The sequence below is a fragment of the Saccopteryx leptura genome, chromosome 2 (genome assembly GCF_036850995.1).
Source record: "Saccopteryx leptura isolate mSacLep1 chromosome 2, mSacLep1_pri_phased_curated, whole genome shotgun sequence".
NCBI lineage: Eukaryota > Metazoa > Chordata > Mammalia > Chiroptera > Emballonuridae > Saccopteryx > Saccopteryx leptura.
The window spans coordinates 164,412,909-164,433,577 of NC_089504.1; the positions used below are offsets into that span (position 1 = coordinate 164,412,909).

General features: G+C 41.5%; 1 protein-coding gene across 6 annotated transcripts in view; it reads right to left on the reverse strand.

Moving 5' to 3' along the window:
* IFT88 (intraflagellar transport 88) overlaps positions 1 to 20,669 on the reverse strand; it is a 152,116-nt gene that overhangs the window by 64,973 nt on the left and 66,474 nt on the right. For all 6 annotated transcript variants that reach the window (XM_066369219.1, XM_066369216.1, XM_066369218.1 and 3 more), the window contains 4 exons: positions 19,846 to 19,960; positions 17,876 to 18,107; positions 13,365 to 13,435; positions 6,982 to 7,068 (listed from right to left, as the gene is read on the reverse strand). In XM_066369219.1, the coding sequence (XP_066225316.1) occupies positions 6,982 to 7,068; positions 13,365 to 13,435; positions 17,876 to 18,107; positions 19,846 to 19,960 (505 nt within the window). The remainder of the gene's footprint in view (positions 1 to 6,981; positions 7,069 to 13,364; positions 13,436 to 17,875; positions 18,108 to 19,845; positions 19,961 to 20,669) is intronic.

Genomic DNA, 20,669 nt, shown 5'->3' on the forward strand with positions numbered 1-20,669 from the left:
CCACTAGTGGGCGGTAGGGACCAGGTGGACTACCACTGATCTATACTCTACCAGAGGTTGTTTCAGAGGCCGAGCATTACAAGCTGCCAGCAGACAGATCCAGCAGGAGGCAGACCTCAGGGAACCTTGGGTTTTCTGCTGATCTGTCCCCAGGTCTGGTGCTGGTCAAAGCCAGCCTCAGTGTGCAGCTTGGTCCTTCCATGGGCACCTAAGCCCAGCAGAGGCAGCCACAAACTCTGGAGTGCTTATAGCACCAAAAAGGTTGCCGAGGGCCAGTCACAGGCAGTGTTTTACACTGGTCTGCAATAGGATTCCTCCTAAGAGGCTCAGAACCAACACACCCAAGTGGTCAACTACAGACAACATCAGAGCAGAATCCAGCTAGCATTAAATAGCAGTATATCCAAAGGAAGAGCTCTTGAGGGACCAAACTCTGCTGAGGTGAATTTTGCTTTCTGCAGTCAGCACCTACACAGCAGCTTAGTCATTCAAAGTGTGAGTTCCTTGGAGCCTATTATTGGGAGAGTCGTCCAAGGGCTTAGCTACTTCCTGAAGGAAGGGCCACAGTCTTCCAATGGAAGACTCTCAATCTTCTTCCCTGAGATCAGTGGTTTCTCAGCTGAAGGAACTGTCAACTCCACCCAACCTGTACCTAGTGCTCACCTTTCTGGGGAGAAAAAGAATTGAAATATCCAGCAGTTGCTAAGGAATTAGGCTCTAGAGTAGGGGCCACTTCACTATACCGAGTACCTACCAAGAGACCCCCCCCCCTCGGTAGGTGGTCACACTAACATTGTCTTCCCGACCTCAGTTGCCCTAACTCACCAAGCCTGCAACCTGTAGAGAGGTTGGCTGGGTGAGGCCAGTCTGAGCCCACACTACAGTCTTTCTACAGAAGACTCTATGGGAAGATCATGCAGCTATAAGAGGAGGTGGAGCAGCTGAAAGGTAGAGGCAAATATTTAGAAGCTTGGGCACATTTACAGAGCTGCTGTCAGCTCTAAGCAGAAGGAAGCTGATACTTATATACAGGTTGGCCCCTCCCATACACAACAAGACAGAGAAAACACAGACACAAACAGTGAACAGAGTGGCAGCTCCAGACAGGTAGCCCAAGGCAGGTTACAAATAACATCTGACATCAACCTGTACCTAAACCCAGCTTAAGACCCAGAACCAACACAACCGGTAGAGGGTGGCAGACCACACCAATGCTAGACTCAGCTAGCCACACAAGTGGCATGCCTAAAGGGGGTGTCCAGGAGATACCAGACCCTGCTGAGATACCGACTGCCCATAGGACAGACACCGCACACCGTCTAATACATGTAATTAAAGTTGACCCTTAGAGTCAGCCAGCCTGAAGGGTTAACTCCACCCACGAAAGAACCAACAGCATTCAAGACTCACATACAGGCCCTGGCCGGTTGGCTCAGTGGTAGAGCGTCGGCCTGGCATGCAGGAGTCCCGGGTTCGATTCCCGGCCAGGGCACACAGGAGAAGCACCCATCTGCTTCTCCACCCCTACCCCTCTCCTTCCTCTCTGTCTCTCTCTTCCCCTCCCACAGCCAAGGTTCCATTGGAGCAAAGTTGGCCCGGGCGCTGAGGATGGCTCCATGGCCTCTGCCTCAGGCACTAGAATGGCTCTGGTTGCAACAGAGCAACGCCCCAGATGGGCAGAGCATCGCCCCCTGGTGGGCATGCTGGGTGGATGCTGGTCGGGCGCATGCAGGAGTCTGTCTGATTGCCTCCCCGTTTCCAGCTTCAGAAAAATAAAAAAAAATTAAAAAAAAATTAAAAGAAAAAGACTCACATACAACAGGAGGGTAAATGCAACCCTCAAGAAACATTCCTAGAGGCCCTGGCCGGTTGGCTCAGTGGTAGAGCGTTGGCCTGGCATGCAAGGGGTCCGAGGTTCGATTCCCGGCCAGGGCACACAGGAGAGGCGCCCATTTGCTTCTCCACTCCTCCCCCTCTCCTTCCTCTCTGTCTCTCTCTTCCCCTCCCGCAGCCAAGGCTCCATTGGAGCAAAGATGGCCCGGGTGCTGGGGATGGCTCTTTGGCCTCTGCCCCAGGTGCTAGAGTGGCTCTGGTCACAACAGAGCGACGCCCCAGAGGGGCAGAGCATCGCCCCCTGGTGGGCAGAGCGTCGCCCCCTGGTGGGCGTGCTGGGTGGATCCCGGTAGGGCGCATGCGGGAGTCTGTCTGACTGTCTCTCCCTGTTTCCAGCTTCGGAATTTTTTTTCTTAAAAAAAGAAAAAAGCCTGACCTGTGGTGGTGCAGTGGATAAAGCGTCGACCTGGAACGCTGAGGTTGCCGGTTTGAAACCCTGGGCTTGCCCAGTCAAGGCACATATGGGAGTTGATGCTTCCTGCTCCTCCCCCCTTCGCTCTCCCTCTTCCCCTTCTCTAAAATGAATAAATAAAATCTTAAAAAAAAAAAAGACTTTGACTATTTAAAAAAAAAAAAAAAAAAAAAAAAAAAAAGAAACATTCCTAGAGCCTGACCAGGCAGTGGTGTAGTGGATAGAGTGTCAGACTGAAATACGGAGGACTCAGGTTCAAGACCCCAAGAAGGTCACCAGCTTGGACCCAACGTCGTTGGCTCAAGCAAGGGGTTACTCGGTCTGCTGTAGCCCCATGGTCAAGGCACATATTAGAAAGCAATCAATGAACAACTAAGGTGTCGCAACGAAAAACTGATAATTGATGCTTCTCATCTCTCTCTGTCTGTCCCTGTCTATCCCTCTCTCTGACTCTCTCTCTGTCCCTGTAAAAAAAAAAAAGAAACATTCCTAGAGCAAGAAGCTTAGGTAACCTGCAGGTTAGTACCACTGAGTCCACTTTCCTCATAAAGACATCACAACAAATTTGGGAGTCAGAGCAGAGCTCACTAATACACAGACAAAATGTGCAGACAAACAAATATGCCCCAAATGAATCAACAAGAGAAATCTCCAAAGAAGAATTAAATAAAATAGAAGCAACCAAACTACCAGACACAGAGTGTCTGGTAATATAATGGTTATTAGGATGCTCAAAAATCTTAGAGTAAGAATGGATGATCTCAGTGAGAACTTAAACAAAAAGGTAGTAACCATTAAAAAGTACACTGGAACAATAAAAAAGAACTAATCAGAAATAGCAAATACAATATCTGAAATGAAGACTGCATGAAAAGGAATCAACAGCAGATCGAATGAAACAGAGAACTGAATAAACAATTTAGAGGACAAGATAAACATAAGCACAGAAGCTGAGTAGCAAAAAGAAGAAGCTCAAGAAGGCTGAGGGAACTCTAAGAGACCTCTGGGACAACATCAAGACAAACAATATGTGCATCACAGGGGTAATTGAAGGAGAAGAGAATGAATAAGAGAGAGAGAACTTGTTTGAAGAAATTGTAACTGAAAACTTCCTTAACCTGGTGAAGGAAAAAGACACAAGTTCAAGAGAGTCCCATTAAAGATGAACCCAAAGAGGCTCATCAAGACACATCATAATTAAAATGCCAAAGATAGGAAAAAAGAAAGAATCCTAAAAGATGCAAGAGAAAAGCAATTAATTACCTAAAAAAGGAGCCCCCATAAAGCTGTCATCAGACATCTCAACAGAAACACTTCAGACCAGAAGGGATTGGCAAGAAATATTCAAAGGGATGAAAAGTAAGGACCTACAACCAAGATTCCTAGACTCAGTAAAGCTATCATATAAAATTGAAGGAGAAAAAAACGAGCTTCCCAGATAAAAAAGGCTAAAGGAGTTCATTATTACCACACTGGTATTGCAAGAAATGTTAAAGGGCCTGTTATAAGAAGAGGAGAGGAAAAAAGAAATAGAGAGAGAGTATTGCAGGTTTATAGAATAAAATGGCAACAAATAAGTACATATCAATAATAACCTTAAATATAAGTGGATTAAATGCTCCAACAAAAGATATAGAATGGCTGCGCATATAAGAAAACAGGATATGTACATATGCTGCCTGCAAGAGACCCACCTAAGAAGAAAAAATACACACAGACTGGAAATGAAGGGATGGAAAAAAATATTCCATGCAAATGCAAATAAAAAAAATTTGGGGTAGCAATACTTAAATCTGACAATAGTAAGGGACAAAGATGGTCACTTCATGATGATAAAGGGAACTATCCACAAGAGGCTATAACCATTGTAAATATGCACTTAAATACAGAAAGCAGATTTCGATGGACATAAAGGACGAGACTGTCAGCAATACTATAATAGTAGGGGATTTTAATACCCCACTGACATAAATGGATAGACCACCAGACAGAAAATTGACAAAGAAAAATTGCCCTTAAATGACACGCTAGATCAACTAGATTTAATTGATATCTTCAGAACATTTCACCCCAAAGCAGCAGAATATACATTCTCTCAAGTGCTCATGGTACATTTTCTAGGATAGACCACATGTTAGGACACAAAACAAGTTGCAATAAACTTAAAAATACTGAAATCGTATCAAGCATTTTCTTTGACCACAATGGCATGAAAGTAGAAATCAACTCCAATAAGAAAACTGAAGCCTGACCAGTGGTGGTGTAGTGGATAGAGCTTTGATCTGGGACACTGAGTTCCCAGGTTCAAAACCCTGAGGTCACCAGCTTGAGCACGGGCTCATTCAACTTGAGCACAGGTTCATGAGCTTGAGCGTGAGGTCGCTTATAGCAAATTTAGAATACTTTAAGACTGTAATATGGTGGTATATTAATCACAACTCTAGTATAGAGATTAAAAGGTAAAAATATTAAAAATAAGTATAGTTACAATAATTTGTTAATGGAGATACAATATAAAAAGAGGTAAACTGCAAGATCAAAAACAAAATATGGGGGGGGGGGTGAAATAAGTAGAGTTTTTATATGCAGTTGAAGTTAAGTTGCTATTACCTTAAAACAGACTGTTATATCTAGAAGATGTTTTATGTAAGCAAAAACCTATGGTGGATACACAAAAGACAGAGGAAAGGGAACGATACCCTAGCACTACAAAATATCACCAATTCACAAAAACAGCAAAAGAGAAAGGAGGAAGAAGGAACAGGACAACTACAAAAAAGCCAGAAAACAGTAAGATGGCATTAGTTCCTATGAATAATTACTAATTAACCTATCAATATTATTACCTATCAAAAATTACTCTAAGTATAAATGGAGTAAGTTCCCAATAAAAAAGCATGGTGTGTCTGAATGGATTAAAAAGCAGTCCCACCTATATTATGCCTGTAAGAGACTCACTTCAGCTTTAGGACACACATAGTCTCAAAGTGAAGGGAAAGAAAAAAGATATTCCATGTATAAGGGAAAACCAAAAGCTATACTTATATCAGATAAAATAGACTTTAAGTCAAAAACCGTAACAAAAGATAAAGAGGGTCATTATAGAAAAATAAAAGGGTCTATTCAAAAAGAAGATAAAACAATTGTAAATATACAGTATATGTATTTACTATACACCATCAAAATATATTAAGCAAATACTAACAGATCTGAAGGGAGAAATAGACAACAATATGACAGTAGTAGGAAATCTCAATATTCCACTTTCAATAACAATCAATTATTCAAACAGAAAAATCAATAAGGAAACACTGAAGTTGAACTATATCTTACTTAGTTCAACAGAGATATACAAAACATTCCATGAACAGCAGCAGAATATACATTCTTTTCAAGTGAACACACAACACTCTCCAGGATAGATCATGTGTTGTCACAAAACAAACCTTAGCAAATGGTATAAAAACTATAAATCAAGAACAAGACAAAGACTGAAAAATTCACAAATATGTAGAAAATAAAAATCACACCCCTGAATAATGAATGAGTCAAAGAGGAAACCAAAAGGAAAATATTTTAAATACCTTAAAACAAATAAAATGAAAACAAAATATACCTGAACTTTACAGGATGCAGCAAAAGCAGTTCCAAAAGGGAAGTTTATAGCAATAAATGCCTACATTAAAAGAAATCATTTAAAAAACCCTAAACTTTACATCTAACTTTTGTTTTGTTTTGTTTTGTTTTTTTTCATTTTTCTGAAGCTGGAAACAGGGAGAACAGTCAGACAGACTCCCGCATGCGCCGGACCGGGATCCACCCGGCACGCCCACCATGGGGCGTCGCTCTGCCCACCAGGGGGCGATGCTCTGCCCATCCTGGGCATCGCCATGTTGCGACCAGAGCCACTCTAGCGCCTGGGGCAGAGGCCAAGGAGCCATCCCCAGCGCCCGGGCCATGTTTGCTCCAATGGAGCCTTGGCTGCGGGAGGGGAAGAGAGAGACAGAGAGGAAAGTGCGGCGGAGGGGTGGAGAAGCAAATGGGCGCTTCTCCTGTGTGCCCTGGCCGGGAATCGAACCCGGGTCCTCCGCACGCCAGGCCGAAGCTCTACCGCTGAGCCAACCGGCCAGGGCTTTACATCTAACTTTACAAGGAACTAAAAAAAAGAAAAACAAACTAAGCCCAAAGTTAGCAGGAAGAAATAACAAGGAAAAAACCACAAAGACTAGAGAAGAAATAAATAAAATAGAAACTAGAAAACAATAAAAAAGATCAATGAATATAAGAGCTAATTTTTTAGTAAAGATAAAACTGACAAATCTTTAGCTAGACTATCTAGGGGAAAAAAGAGAAAAGATTCAAATAAATAAAATCAGAAATGCAAACCATACACTGCGTAGAAAGAAACACCAAAGGAAAAAGCTCCTTGGCATTAGTCTTGACAATAATTTTTTGGATATGACACTATAGCACAAGGAGCAAAATAAAATCTAAACAAGTGACACTACATCAAACTAAAAAGCTTCTGCATAGCAAAAGAAACAATCAACAAAACAACCTATGATATAAGAGAAAATACTTTCAAATTATATCAGATAAAGGTTTAAACTAGTAAAAGTATAAATTATGGGAAGAAAATACCATACCCATCCAGTTACACTGAATTTCTCTCTTACCAATCATATCCTACAGCAAAAGATGTTTCAATTACAGGAGCAATGAGTTTTGCAGCTGTCATGATGTATTTTTCTGCCATGGCTTTCCTATAATAAACAAAAATATTTTATAGAGAAACAATATAAAATTTAAAAAATTAAGTATAGTGCTTGACCTATGGAGGCGCAGTGGATAAAGCATTGACCTGGGACGCTGAGGTCGCTGGTTCAAAAACCTCGGGCTTGCCTGGTCAAGGCACATATAGGAGTTGATGCTTCCTGCTCCTCTCCTCCCCCCTTTACTCTCTCCTCTCTAAAAATGAATAAATAAAATATAATTAAAAAAAATTAAGTGTGAACATTATCAAAGCTAACATATCATGAAGCCCACTCAATGGTGGACAGCTACACTAGAACTTGGTAAGTCAACCTGAAAATCATGACTAGGAAATGGAAGCCATGACTGCCTTTTGAGTCAACAGCTCAGTTTTCTTCTACTTTATGATACATGCTGACAAACAAAAGGAAGAAAGAGCCACTGGAGAGAAAAAAGGCAAAAGGTTCTGTGCTGATATTAAATAATCTGTACTGTCTGTGGACATTAGAGGAAATGGTTATTAAAGAAACAGTGTGGTAAACAGTAAAATTGAATTACTTCATGTCTCTATAGATTTGCCTCATCTATATTTTTCTAAATTTTTAAAATTGATTTTAAGAGGAGAGCAAACACGAGAGAGAAACATTGATTTGTTGTTCCATTTATTTATGCATGCATTAGTTTATTCTTTTATGTGCCTTGACCAGGGGTTGAACCTGTAACCAGGACGATGCTCCAAACAACTGAGCTATCCAGCCAGGGCCATCTTTACTTTTCATTTACATAAGCTGAATTATAGACTATGTGGTCTTTTGTGACTGGCTTCTTTTATTTGTTGTAATGTTTCATGGTTCATGTGTATTGTAGCATATATCAGTACTTAATTATTTCTTATGGCTAAATTCTATTCCATTGTATAAATAGATCATATATTATTTATTCATCAGCTGTGGACACTTGGGTTGTTTCCACTTTTTGGATATTATGAATAATGCTATTATGATCAGTGTTATTGTGTAGATATACACTCTAATTTCTTTTGGGTACACACCTAGGAAAAAAAATTGCTGTGTTGTTTTTTTTTTTAATTGAGAAAGGGGAGATAGACCGACTTCTGCATGCACCCTGACTGGTATCCACCCAGCAACTCATCTGGAGCTGATGCTCAAATCAACCAAGCTATGCTCAGTGCCTGAGGCTGATGCTCAGACCAACTGAGCTATCCTCAGCACCCGGGCCGATGCTCAAACCAACTGAGCCACTGGCTGCTGGAGGTGAAGAGGGAGAGAAGGGGGAAGAGGGAGGGAAAGAGAAGCAGATGGTCACTTCTCATCTGTGCCCTGCCCAGAGATCGAACCTGGGATGTCTGCACACCTATCCGATGCTCTGAGCTGCAGGTTTAATCTTTTGAGGAATTTCCATACTGTTTTCCAAAGTGGCTATACCATTTTACATTCCCATCATCAACATATATTATTCCAATCTCTCTACATCCTTACCAATACTTGTAATTATATCTGTCTTCTTTATTTTTTGTTTTAATTTCTAAAAAGTTTTTATGTGGGAGACTGTAAGTGGCAAAGCCTTTGCAAGTTCAAGGCTTAGTAAAAGGCTAAGTTCTCCCCCCCACACCTCCATATTGGCTGTGAAGCTGAGTATTTGTACTCCTCCCATCCCCCCACTTCACCTGTTTGCTTAAGTTGCTAGAAGCAATTTACATGCCCTTCCTCTCACCCTTTGTTTGTTTTGATATTGGTTGATTTAGTTATGTAGGGTGGAGGGTATCTACTTGGGAGAATTCTTCGGTTGCCTTGGAGATGTGTGACTTTGTATCTGTGACTTCCTTATTTGCATATGGCTATATAATAAAGCAGGCCAGGAGCTCTTGGCTTTTTGCAATCTATCTTCTGCTTTGCAGAGTCCTCCGGAGCCCATCTTTTTTCTCTTTAAGCTCATTTTCTTAATTCCATGCAATTCCCACTCAGGACCCGGAATTACTAGCCGCACTGGACTGAGGCATTTTTACTGATATATATATATATTTTTTTGTATTTTTCTGAAGCTGGAAACGGGTACAGACAGACTACCGCATGCGCCCGACTGGGATCCACCTGGCACGCCCACCAGGGGGCGATGCTCTGCCCCTGGGGGGGGGTCGCTCTGTTGCGACCAGAGCCACTCCAGCGCCTGGGGCAGAGGCCAAGGAGCCATCCCCAGCGCCCGGGCCATCTTTTGCTCCAATGGAGCCTCACTGTGGGAGGGGAAGAGAGACAGAGAGGAAGGAGAGGAGGAGGGGTGGAGAAGCAGATGGGCACTTCTCCTGTGTGCCCTGGCCGAAAATCGAACCCGGGATTTCTGCACGCCAGGCCGACGCTCTACCACTGAGCCAACCGGCCAGGGCCTTTACTGATATTTTTTAAGTGAGAGAGAGTTATATTAAAAGTATTTCATTGATGTTATCTATCATTTCTCCCTCCAATGTCAATCAATGATTTCTGTTCTTTATTACTTCTTTCTTTCTGTTTCCTATGGGTTAATTTTGTTCTTTTTGTAAGTTCTTCAGTTGAGAGCTTAGGTTTCTGATTTAAGGCTTTTCCACTGTCATTCTAATCACTTTTCCCTTATGTGTTGTTTTTCTCTGCTTCATTTCAAAATGTGGTCTTTAATTTTTGAAAGTTTAATCATGATATATCTTGACACAGATTTCCTTGGTTTTATCCACTTTGGGATTTGTTCAGTTTCTTGCTAAGTTTGGGAAGTTACCACCATTATTTCTTTAGCCCAATCTTTCTACTCTCCCTTCTGGACATGGATGACACAAATAAATGTTAGATCTTCTGTTAAAGCCCAGAAGTCCCTGAGGCTCTACTCACTTTTTTTTTTTTTTTTTTTGGTCTATCTTCCCTCTGTTGTTCAGAGTGGGTAATGTCCATTTCTGTCTTCGAGTTCCCTCTTTCCTCTCCCCTTGTTCTCCGCTGAACCCATCCACTGAACTTCCTATTTCAGTTACTGTAACTTTTAGTTCTAAACTCTCCATTTGGCTCTTCATTAGATCTTGCATTTCTTTGCTGAAATGATTGCTTTTCTGAGGGTTTCTATTTTTTTAACCTATTTTAAGCATGCTCATAATTGCTTGTTGAAGCCATTTTAATCACAGTTGCTTTAAAGTTTGTCAGATAATTCTAACACCTCTGTCTTCCGTTGTTGGCATCTTTCAACTGTCTTTTTTCATTCAATTTAACATCTTGTTATCATGAGTGATTTTTGATCAAAATTGGAACATTCTGCATCATGAAAGAATTTTATCATTCAAGTCTTTTGTTTTGGCTGGCTTTTTTGACATTGCTCTGGAGGGGAAAGAGAGTCCTCACCTCATTATTGCCAGATAAAAGAAGTTCAGATTCCCCACATGGCCTCTTTGACATCCAAGGTAGGAGGGGTTCTTGCTTCTGCTGGGTGGGGTAGGAGTTCCCATTTCCACCACAGTCCCTATTGACACCACAGTGGGGTGGCCTTATAACTGCTGAAGATGAAATTCCTAACTCTCCACTATCCCCCTGACACCACCCCAAGTGAGAGGGGGAAAAGTGCCTCGTTATTGCTGGGTAGGGTGGAATCCCATGCTGATGTGCTGTCCACTGAAACGACAGAGTGGCGAGACGCAATTTAAGGGCCTTTGGGATTAAAGTCCTGGCTCCCTGCTTGGCCTTTTGGGGTACTGAGTGTCTCTTTATAGCAGGGGTCCCCAAACTTTTTACAAAGGGGGCCAGTTCCCTGTCCCTCAGACCGTTGGAGGACCAGACTATAAAAAAAAAACTATGAACAAATCTCTATGCACATTGCACATATCTTATTCTAAAGTAAAAAAACAAAATGGGAACAAATACAATATATAAAATAAAGAACAAGTAAATTTAAATCAACAAACTGACCAGTATTTCCATGGGAACTATGGGCCTGCTTTTGGCTAATGAGATGGTCAATGTCCAGTTCCATATTTGTTACTGCTAGCTGTAACAAGTGATATGACACGCTTCCGGAGCTGTGACATGTGCGTCCGGTGTCACCGGAAGTAGTACTGTGAGTGCCGCCTCACTTTGTGGCGCCACCACATACAGTACTCTCACTGACCACCAATGAAAGAGGTGCCCCTTCTAGAAGTGTGGCGGGGGCTGGATAAATGGCCTCAGGGGGCTGCATGCGGCCCACGGGCCATAGTTTGGGGACCCCTGCTTTATAGCTTTGTGAAGGTGAAGATCTGGTTCCCTTTCACTTGGCTTTTGCTGGCAGGCATAGGGGTGGAACCTGATTTTCCTGTGGTATTTGCCTAAAGTTTTCTGTCTTGCTAGCCTACCCCTTTTCTTGTCCTTTAGCTAGAAAAAGCAGGCCTTTAGTTTGTTTGTTTGTTTAATGTACCCATGACATCATCTGCTTTTGAGCTTCTTCAGCTCCAAGTCTGGGAAACACAAGAGGAACTCACTGCAACATTATCTTTGGTCTTAGTGGAAAGAACAAAGGAAAGTGCATTTATTCTATCAATCATTCCATAAGTGCAAGTCTCCATTTTTCCTTCCCCTTTTCTTTCCTTCTTTCCTTCTTTCCTCCTCCCTCCCTCCCTCCTTCCCTCCCTCCCTTAATTTCTCTCTCTTAAGTGAGAGGTGCAGAGGCATGGAGGCAGAGACAAATTCCCCATGCATGCACCACAACCAGGATCCACCTGGCAAGCCCACTATAGGAACGATGCTCTGCCCATCTGGGGCCACTGCTCCACTTCTCAGCAACCAAGCTATTTCAGGGCCTGAGACAGAGGCCATGGAGCCATCCTCAGCACCCAGGGTCAGCTTCCTCAAACCAGTAAAGCCATGGCTGCAAGAGTTTGTGTGTGGGGAAAGAGAGAGAGCTAGAGAAGAGGAGGGGGTGGGGTGGAGAAGAAGATGGTCGCTTCTCCTGTGTGCCTGGACTGGAACTTGAACCTGGAACTTCCACATCACAGGTAGACACTCTACTGCCAAGCCAACTGGCCAGGGCTCCATTTTATTTTCTATGTTAAATTACTTTCTAAAGATTAGGGGCCCTCCATACATATAATAGAATATCATTCAGAATTAAAAAGGAAGGAAATTCTGACACGTTATAATATGAATGAAAATTGAGGACATGATGCTCGGTGAAATAAGACAGTCACAAAAGGACAAATGATATGAACCCACTTAGAGCAGACAAATTCATAGACAGAAAAAGTAAAAGTTGGTGCCACGGGTTGGGTGGGGGTGTGTGCTGGATAGCTGTTAGTCAATGGGGACAGAGTTGCAGTTTGGGAAAATAAAGTTCTTGTTACAAATCACTGTGAATGTACTTAACATTCTTGAACCGTAAAGAATTATGCATTTTACCACTATTTAAAAAACTAAGGGGGCCCTGGCCGGTTGGCTCAGTGGTAGAGCGTCGGCCTGGCGTGCGGGGGACCCGGGTTCGATTCCTGGCCAGGGCACATAGGAGAGGTGCCCATTTGCTTCTCCACCCCCCCCTCCTTCCTCTCTGTCTCTCTCTTCCCCTCCCACAGCCGAGGCTCCATTGGAGCAGGGATGGCCCGGGCGCTGGGAATGGCTCCTTGGCCTCTGCCCCAGGCGCTAGAGTGGCTCTGGTGGCGGCACAGCGATGCCCCGGAGGGGCAGAGCATCGCCCCCTGGTGGGCAGAGCGTCGCCCCTGGTAGGTGTGCCAGGTGGATCCCGGTCGGGCGCATGTGGGAGTCTGTCTGACTGTCTCTCCCCGTTTCCAGCTTCAGAAAAATACAAAAACAAAACAAAACAAAAACTAAGGGCCTGGTATATCATGTGATATACTACTAATATACCTGTTGCATGTTCAGTAAGTACATATTCGAAATTTCAAAACATAAATGGCAGAGACTAGATACCATATTGGAGGAAGGAAGAAAAAAATAAATAGAATTTTGTCTTTGGGAGTTGAAACTTAATTGGGAGGATGGACAAAAACACATGAAGATATAATTTTTAAAAATAAAGGTAATATAAACAAAATTCCAATATTGCACCAAACGCAGAGAAAACGTGTTACAAAGAAACAGTAGATGACTGAGTAAGACTACTGGAACCAACACAAGCACTGAGATGACTATGAAGGGAAACCAACCAGTGAACTGCAGAAGTGGGGAAACGGCAGGGCTGTCTGAGAAACAGGCTGCACAGCACAAGTTCTGAAGGACACACTCAGATGCACATCCAACTCTTTCATACAAATTTACCTACATTATTAGATTTTCATTATTAAGTGCCCCAATATTACCTTTCACATTCCATTTGACTTAGCTGATCATTTTTTATAGCTTCAATCACCAAATTAGTATGTGGACCATCCTGGGAAAATAAAATTGGAAAAAAATACATAATTCAGAGGTAAACACTAAGAAGTAGGATTTCTAATCCACCTCACCATTAACTAGTTGTATAAAATGATCAGCAAATTAATCTTTCCACACCATTTTCCCTATGTAAAGTAGAAATTTCTTTTTTTACTGAGAGAAGGGGAGGCAGAGAGACAGGCTCCCTTCCACATGTGCCTCGACCGGATCCCCCTGGAAAGCTCACTGGGGGGTGATGCTCTGCTCATCTGGGCCACTACTCCATTGCTCAGCAACCGAGCAATTTTATTAGCGCCTGAGGTAGACTCCACAGAGCATCCTCAGTGTCCAAGGCCAACTTGCCAGAGCCAATTGAGCCATGGCTGTAGGAAACCAAGAGAGAGAGAAAGAGCGAGAATGGGAGGTGGGTGGGTGGAGAAGCAGATAGTCACTTCTCCTGTGTGCCCTGACCAGGAATTGAACCCAGAACATCCACATGCCAGGCTGACACTCTACCACTGAGCAAACCGGCCAGGGCCAGTTTTTCTTATTTTTGATTACCTGTCACATTCTCCAGCAAACTAACAGATTCTGAGCAGCTGACAAAAAGGTCAGGCTGACATGCAAAAGAGTGAAACTTGACTACATTTTGTCTCCATGCACAAAAATCAATTCAAAATGGATCAGAGATCTAAATATAAGATCTGAAACAATAAATTACAAAGAAGAAAATATAGGTACTAAACTTATGGACCTGGGCCATATAGAACATTTTATGAATTTGACTGCAAGGGCAAGGGAAGTAAAGGGAAAAATAAGTGAATGGGACTGTATCAAATTAAAAAGCTTCTGCACAGCAAAAGAAACTGACTACAAACAAAAAGGCAGCCAACCAAATGGGAGATGATATTTACAAACAACAGCTTCAATAAGGGGTTAATATCCAAAATATATAAAGAACTCACAAAACTCAGCAACAAACAAGCAAATAATCCAATTAAAAAATGGGGAGAGGAACTGAACAGAGACTTCTCCCAAAAAGATACAAATGCCAACATCTTCATGAGCTATTAGAGAATTGTAAATCAAAACTACAATGAGCTACCACCTCACACCTGTTAGATTGGCTGACAACAAGACAGGTAATAAGTGTTAGGCTGTGGAGAAAAAGGAACCCTCATTCACTGCTGGTGGGAATGTAAACTGGTACAGCCATTATGAAAGAAAATATGGTGGTTCCTCAAAAAATTAAGAATAGAACTACCATATGATTCAGCAATCCCTCTACTGGGTATTTACCCAAAAACTCAAAGACACACACTGGTACATAAAGACACACATGGCCCTGGCTAGTTGGGCTCAGTGGTAGAGCGTCGGCCTAGCATGTGGATGTCCCAAGTTCAACTCCCAGTCAGGGCACACAGGAAAAGCGATGATCTGCTTTTCTACCCTCCACTTCTCCCTCCCCTTCTCTCTTTCTCTCCCTCTCCTGCAGCCATGGCTTGATTGGTTTGGGTGAGTCGGCCTCGAGCACTGAGGATGGCTCCGTAGCCTCCATCTCTGGCCCTGAAAAATGGCTTGGTTGCTGAGCAACAAAGCAATGGCCCCAGATGGGCAGAGCACTGCCCCCTAGGGGGCTTGCTGGCTGGATCCCAGTCAGTGCACAGGCGAGAGGGAGTCTGTATCTTTGCCTTCCCTCCTCTCATTAAAATAATAATAATAATAATAAAAAAGACACGTGTACCCCCATGTTCACTGCAGCATTATTCACAGTGGCCAAGACATGTAAACAACCCAAGAGTACCTCGATAGAGGATTGGATAAAGAAGATGTGGTACATATATACAATGGAATACTACTCAGCCATAAGAAATAATGACATAGTGCCATTTACAACAACATGGCTAGAGACTTTGAGAACATTATACTAAATTAAATAAATAAATCAGAAAAAGCTAAGAACTATATGATTTCACACATAGGTGGGATATAAAACTGAAACTCATGGACATAAATGAAAGTGAAGTGGTTACCAAGGTGTGGGTGGGTGGGGGAGATTAAAGAGGGACAAATATATGGTGACAGAAAATGATTTGACTTTGGATGATGGGCACACAATCAACAGTTCAAATGCTATAGAAACGTTGACCTGAAACCTATGTATTCTTATTGATCAATGTCATCCCATTAAATTAAATTTTTACTTTTTTTTGAGAGAGAGAGACAGTAACATCGAGCTGCTCCTGTATGTGCCCTGACCAGGGAATTGAACTGGCAACCTCCATGTTCTGGGACAACGCTCCAACCAACTGAGCTATCTGGCCAGGGATTAATTTCTTTTGATTTATTCTTTCAGAGAGACAGAGAAAGAGAGGGAGAAAGAGGGGGGGGGGAGGGAAGCATTTATTTGCTGTTCTACTTAGTAGTGCATTCATTGATTGCTTCCCATGTGTGCCCTGACCAGGGATCAAACCCTCAACCTTGTCATTTCAGGACGACGCTCTTAACCAACTGAGCTAAGAGGCTAGAGCTTAAATTTTATTTTCTAAATTAAAAAAATAATAATTTAAAAAAATGGTCAGGCTGGATAGAAAAGGACCAAGTACAGGAAGCTGTGTGATATTATCACACTCAAATACCAATGCTTAATGATCATCAATTTCTTAGTATAAGCCACATCTCTACTACCTATTAAAAACACTGATGATTTTTTTTCACAGCATATATATTATTTTTCCTCAACATGAAAGTAATATATAGGCCCTGGCTAGTTAGCTCAGTTGGTTAAGAGCCTCATCCCAAAATGATAAGGTTGTGGGTTCAATCCCCGGTCAGGGCACACATGGTAAGCAACCAAAGAATGCACAGTTGAGTGGAACCATAAATGAATGCTTCCCTTCCCCTCTCCCTTCCTCTCCCTTCCTCTCTCTTTCTCTCTAAAAATCAATAAAAATTAAGCCCTGGCCAGACAGCTTGGTTGGTTGGAGTGTCATTCTGAAGCGTGAAGATTACCGATTTGATTCCCCCAGTCAGGGCACATACAGGAGCAGCTCCATGTTTCTCTCTCTCTCTCTCTCTGCCTCTCTCAGAAAAAGAACAAAATAAAACAAAAAGAAAGTAATATATAATAGTTAACATTTACCCAATACTTAATATATTCCAGGAACTGTTTTAAGTATTTTGCATGCATTATCTCATTTAACCCTATAAGCCTGTAAGGTAAGTTATTATAATTAGCCCTGTTTCATATGTAATGGAACTTGGGCCAAGAGAGTAGGTGCTGAGCAGTGGAGCCCACAACAAAGCTACAATGCCCTTAAAGTCTACTAAGCTCAACTGATGAAACAGACGTTTTTATACTACTTAATTTATAAATACGTGTATTTATACTTTGTATAGTCTGACTTAATGTGAAATATACTAGTATACCAATATTTTCAGTATGAAAATCTGAAAAATATTTTAAAAGCATTAAGAAAAATAATCAGGCCCTGGCTGGTTGGCTCAGCGGTAGAGCATCGGCCTAGCATGCAGAGGACCCGGGTTCGATTCCCGGCCAGGGCACATAGGAGAAGCGCCCATTTGCTTCTCCACCCCTCCGCCGCACTTTCCTCTCTGTCTCTCTCTTCCCCTCCTGCAGCCGAGGCTCCATTGGAGCAAAAATGGCCCAGGCGCTGGGGATGGCTCTGTGGCCTCTGCCCCAGGCGCTAGAGTGGCTCTGGTCGCAACGTGGCGATGCCCAGGATGGGCAGAGCATCACCCCCTGGTGAGCAGAGCGTCGCCCCCTGGTGGGCGTGCCGGGTGGATCCCGGTCGGGTGCATGCGGGAGTCTGTCTGACTGTCTCTCCCTGTTTCCAGCTTCAGAAAAATGAAAAAAAAAAAAAAAAAAAGAAAAGAAAAATAATCATTCCAGAAACTACTTTTTCTAATTTGGTATACTTCCTTCCAGGTCATGTTCATGTATGAATATATATCAGAATTTTCACTTAACACTACACAGTACTTCCTCAGGTCTTTAAAAATATGACTTGTTTTTAAAGTCATATTTTTCTCATCTAAAGATGAGAAATTATTTCTTTTGATTCTTGATGTATTTAGTACACATGGTTTTAGTTTCCTCTGCTCAACAATGACTAAAGAAACAATAAAAACGGTTTTATACATTAAAGAATGGCATAGAATCTTTTTCCTAATGTTCTCCTTTTTTTCCCTAACTAAAACTGTCGTCTATTTTAACCATACTTTGTAGCCCTATTTCAATGGAGTGCCATTCTTAAACTAATTTAAATAAAAAATGAAAATGATAAAATGCATTAATTAAACTTAAATTTAAGTAAAACACATTAATACAGGGCTGGTAGACACCTAAGAAGTCATCCACTTCTACTTTTTCATTTCTGGAAGCGGAAAAGCATGATGATTAAGGGCTGGCTACAGTAGTCTTCCTCAGACTCACACTTGGTGAGATGTATTTATCATCTTCATTAATTTTTGGTGGAACAGCAATCAGTTTCTGGAAAGCCTTCTTCATTTTCTCCCGATCTCCAATGGCAAAGTAACAGAGAATGAGGTTGTATCCGGCCTCCAGGTTTGGTGCCAAGCTCATTATGTGCTCAAATGAATTAATGGCGTCAGAGTACTGGCCAGTTTTAATAAATGTAACTCCAATGTTCTGCATAATTTTAATCCTAAATAGAAATAAACAGGGATCAGCTGTAAGTCTAAGCCCTCAGTACAGTAGTCAAGACATTCCACAGATAGTTCCCTTCTCTTCTTTCCACTTGACTTTTCTGTTTTGTATTGTAAAAGCTTTACTGAGGTTTAATTCACGTATCATAACATTTACTGCTAAAGTCACACAGTTGTGGAACTATAACCATGCTCTTGTTAAGTCATTTTTGTCAGCCTGTGCCCATCAGCAGTCACTCCCATCCTAGACTCCAGCTCTGGGCAACACTAACTTCCTATGTCTCTGGATTTGCCTTTTCTAGGTGCTGCATATACATGGAACTCATACAAGTGTGTGACATTTTATGTTGGAGTCTCTCAATCAACAGAATGAAGATCCTTCATATTGTAGTGTATGTCAGCGCTTCCGTCCCTTTATATTGACAAAGTGTTCCACAGTACAAATATACCACATTTCACTCATCTATAGCCTACTTGATGGACATTGATTGCTTTAACTTTTGGTGATTATGAATGAGTCTGCTGTGAACATTTGCATATAATCCCTTGAGATAACATGCTTTCACTTTCTGGGCTGTGAACCTGAAAGTGGTACCTAGAGTACCAGTGGCCATACAATATACACCTGTGTTTAGCTTTTTAAAAAATTGCTTATTTTCCAAGGTGATTGTATCATATTACACTGCCAATGTATGAGGTCTGTGATTTCTCTACATCTCTTCAATACTTATCCATCTTTTGATTATAGGCATTGTAAAGGTCGTGATCCCATATTATTATTTTTAGTTACTGTTCAACACAATCCCCGTTTCAACCACACTCATTTACTCATAATTCTTGGAGCAGATCATGAATCTAATTTCCCTGACTCTTCTTGTGATGTTCCCTTTGTCTGGAATTTTCCTCTTTCCTCTCTGCTTAAATCACCCATCTCAAGTACAGTACACCTCCTTCATAATGCTTTTCCTGACCGTTCTTGTTCTCAGCAATTATTCTGTCAACTTAGTTAGTACAAGCACCTCTTTGCTTCTTGATTATGAAGCACTTAACATAAACTAAGATTATGATGTCTAAAATGCTCACATTCTTGGCCTCACCTGGGTTAAAAGTACTTCAAGGGCACTGTTTTATAAGACAGACATACACTGATGATGATAAAAAACAAATGATCATGGAAGGTGGCTCTTACAAATAAATTAACTTTCACAGAGGGAGTGAGTGTATTGGGCCTAGGGGAAATTATGACCAGTAAATATCCTGGAAACCTAAGGTTATTACCATACCATAAGGTAATTCACTGTGTCTGCTCTTGAAATATTGTAGAAAAAGAGTATCCCATTTCCCCCTCAAATCTTTTCTTCTAAGATTCAGAAGCAATTCCTTCCTCCCATGATTTCACTCTCAATCTACAGCATTTGAGTGTCAAGAGGTCTGAATTTCTAGCTTTGCATTCTAGAGTCTGGTATATTCTTAAGGACTAAGTTTTGATTTTGTGTTGACAGCTGTATTTAGAAGTTGTCTCCTATATATAGGACAAGTAGCTTACTTTTCTTTCAACTGATCACATATTATGCTTTTATCTTTAACCTGTCAAATGTATGCAAGTATAGACATAACACGGATCTAATAGCACTCATGTACAAACACCTCAAAATGTTCAGTGCACTGACAACCGGTCAGAAGAGTTATCTTGTTTCAGAAAAGCAACACAAATCTTACAAAGTTATGTAAACTCACCTTATTTCTTTATAGATACGTGGAATCTGATCTAATGCCATCTGGTAGAATTTAATGGCTTTGGAATAATTTCCTTGCTTTAAATAAATATTTCCCATATTCACTTTCAATCTTCCTAATTAAAAAAATGAATGAATGTATAATATTCTATGATTTTCATTTTTTCTATGATATTTTAGATAATCTTAATTCATATTCTTTGAAAGTTTTCTCAAATTATAGAGGTTCAGACACTACTTAAAATTCTTCTTTTAAAATAGGCATACTGCCTGACCAGGTGGTGGTGCAGTTGATAGAGCATTGGCCTGGGATGCAGAATTAAACCCAGGTTTGAAATACTGAGGTTGCCAGCTCGAGCATTGGATCACAGACATGACCCCATGGTCACTGCCTTGAGCCCAAAGGTTACTGACTTGAATCCCAAGGTCGCTGGCTTGAGTCCTAAAGGTGCTGGCTTAAGCAAGGGGTCAATGGCTCGGCTATAGCTCCCCAGTCAAGGCACATATGAGAAAGCAGTCAATGAACAACCAAGGTGCTGCAACAAGGAATTCTGTGAGGAAATAGAACTTAAGAGAGATGGATTCCTAAAAATACAACTAGAGAACAACTAATTTATATTAGAAAACTGGAGTTGTGTTTTTCTAAGAAAAATGTAAGATTTTAAAATCAGACTCAATAATGCCATACATACTTTTATATGATTTTAAAAATGATATTAATAAATTTTAATACTACAAACAAATATATGCATTACACAATGTGCTAGGTATAAACTATAGCCTTTTGGGGATGAATTATACAAGTGGAAGCATGCACCGTGAGGT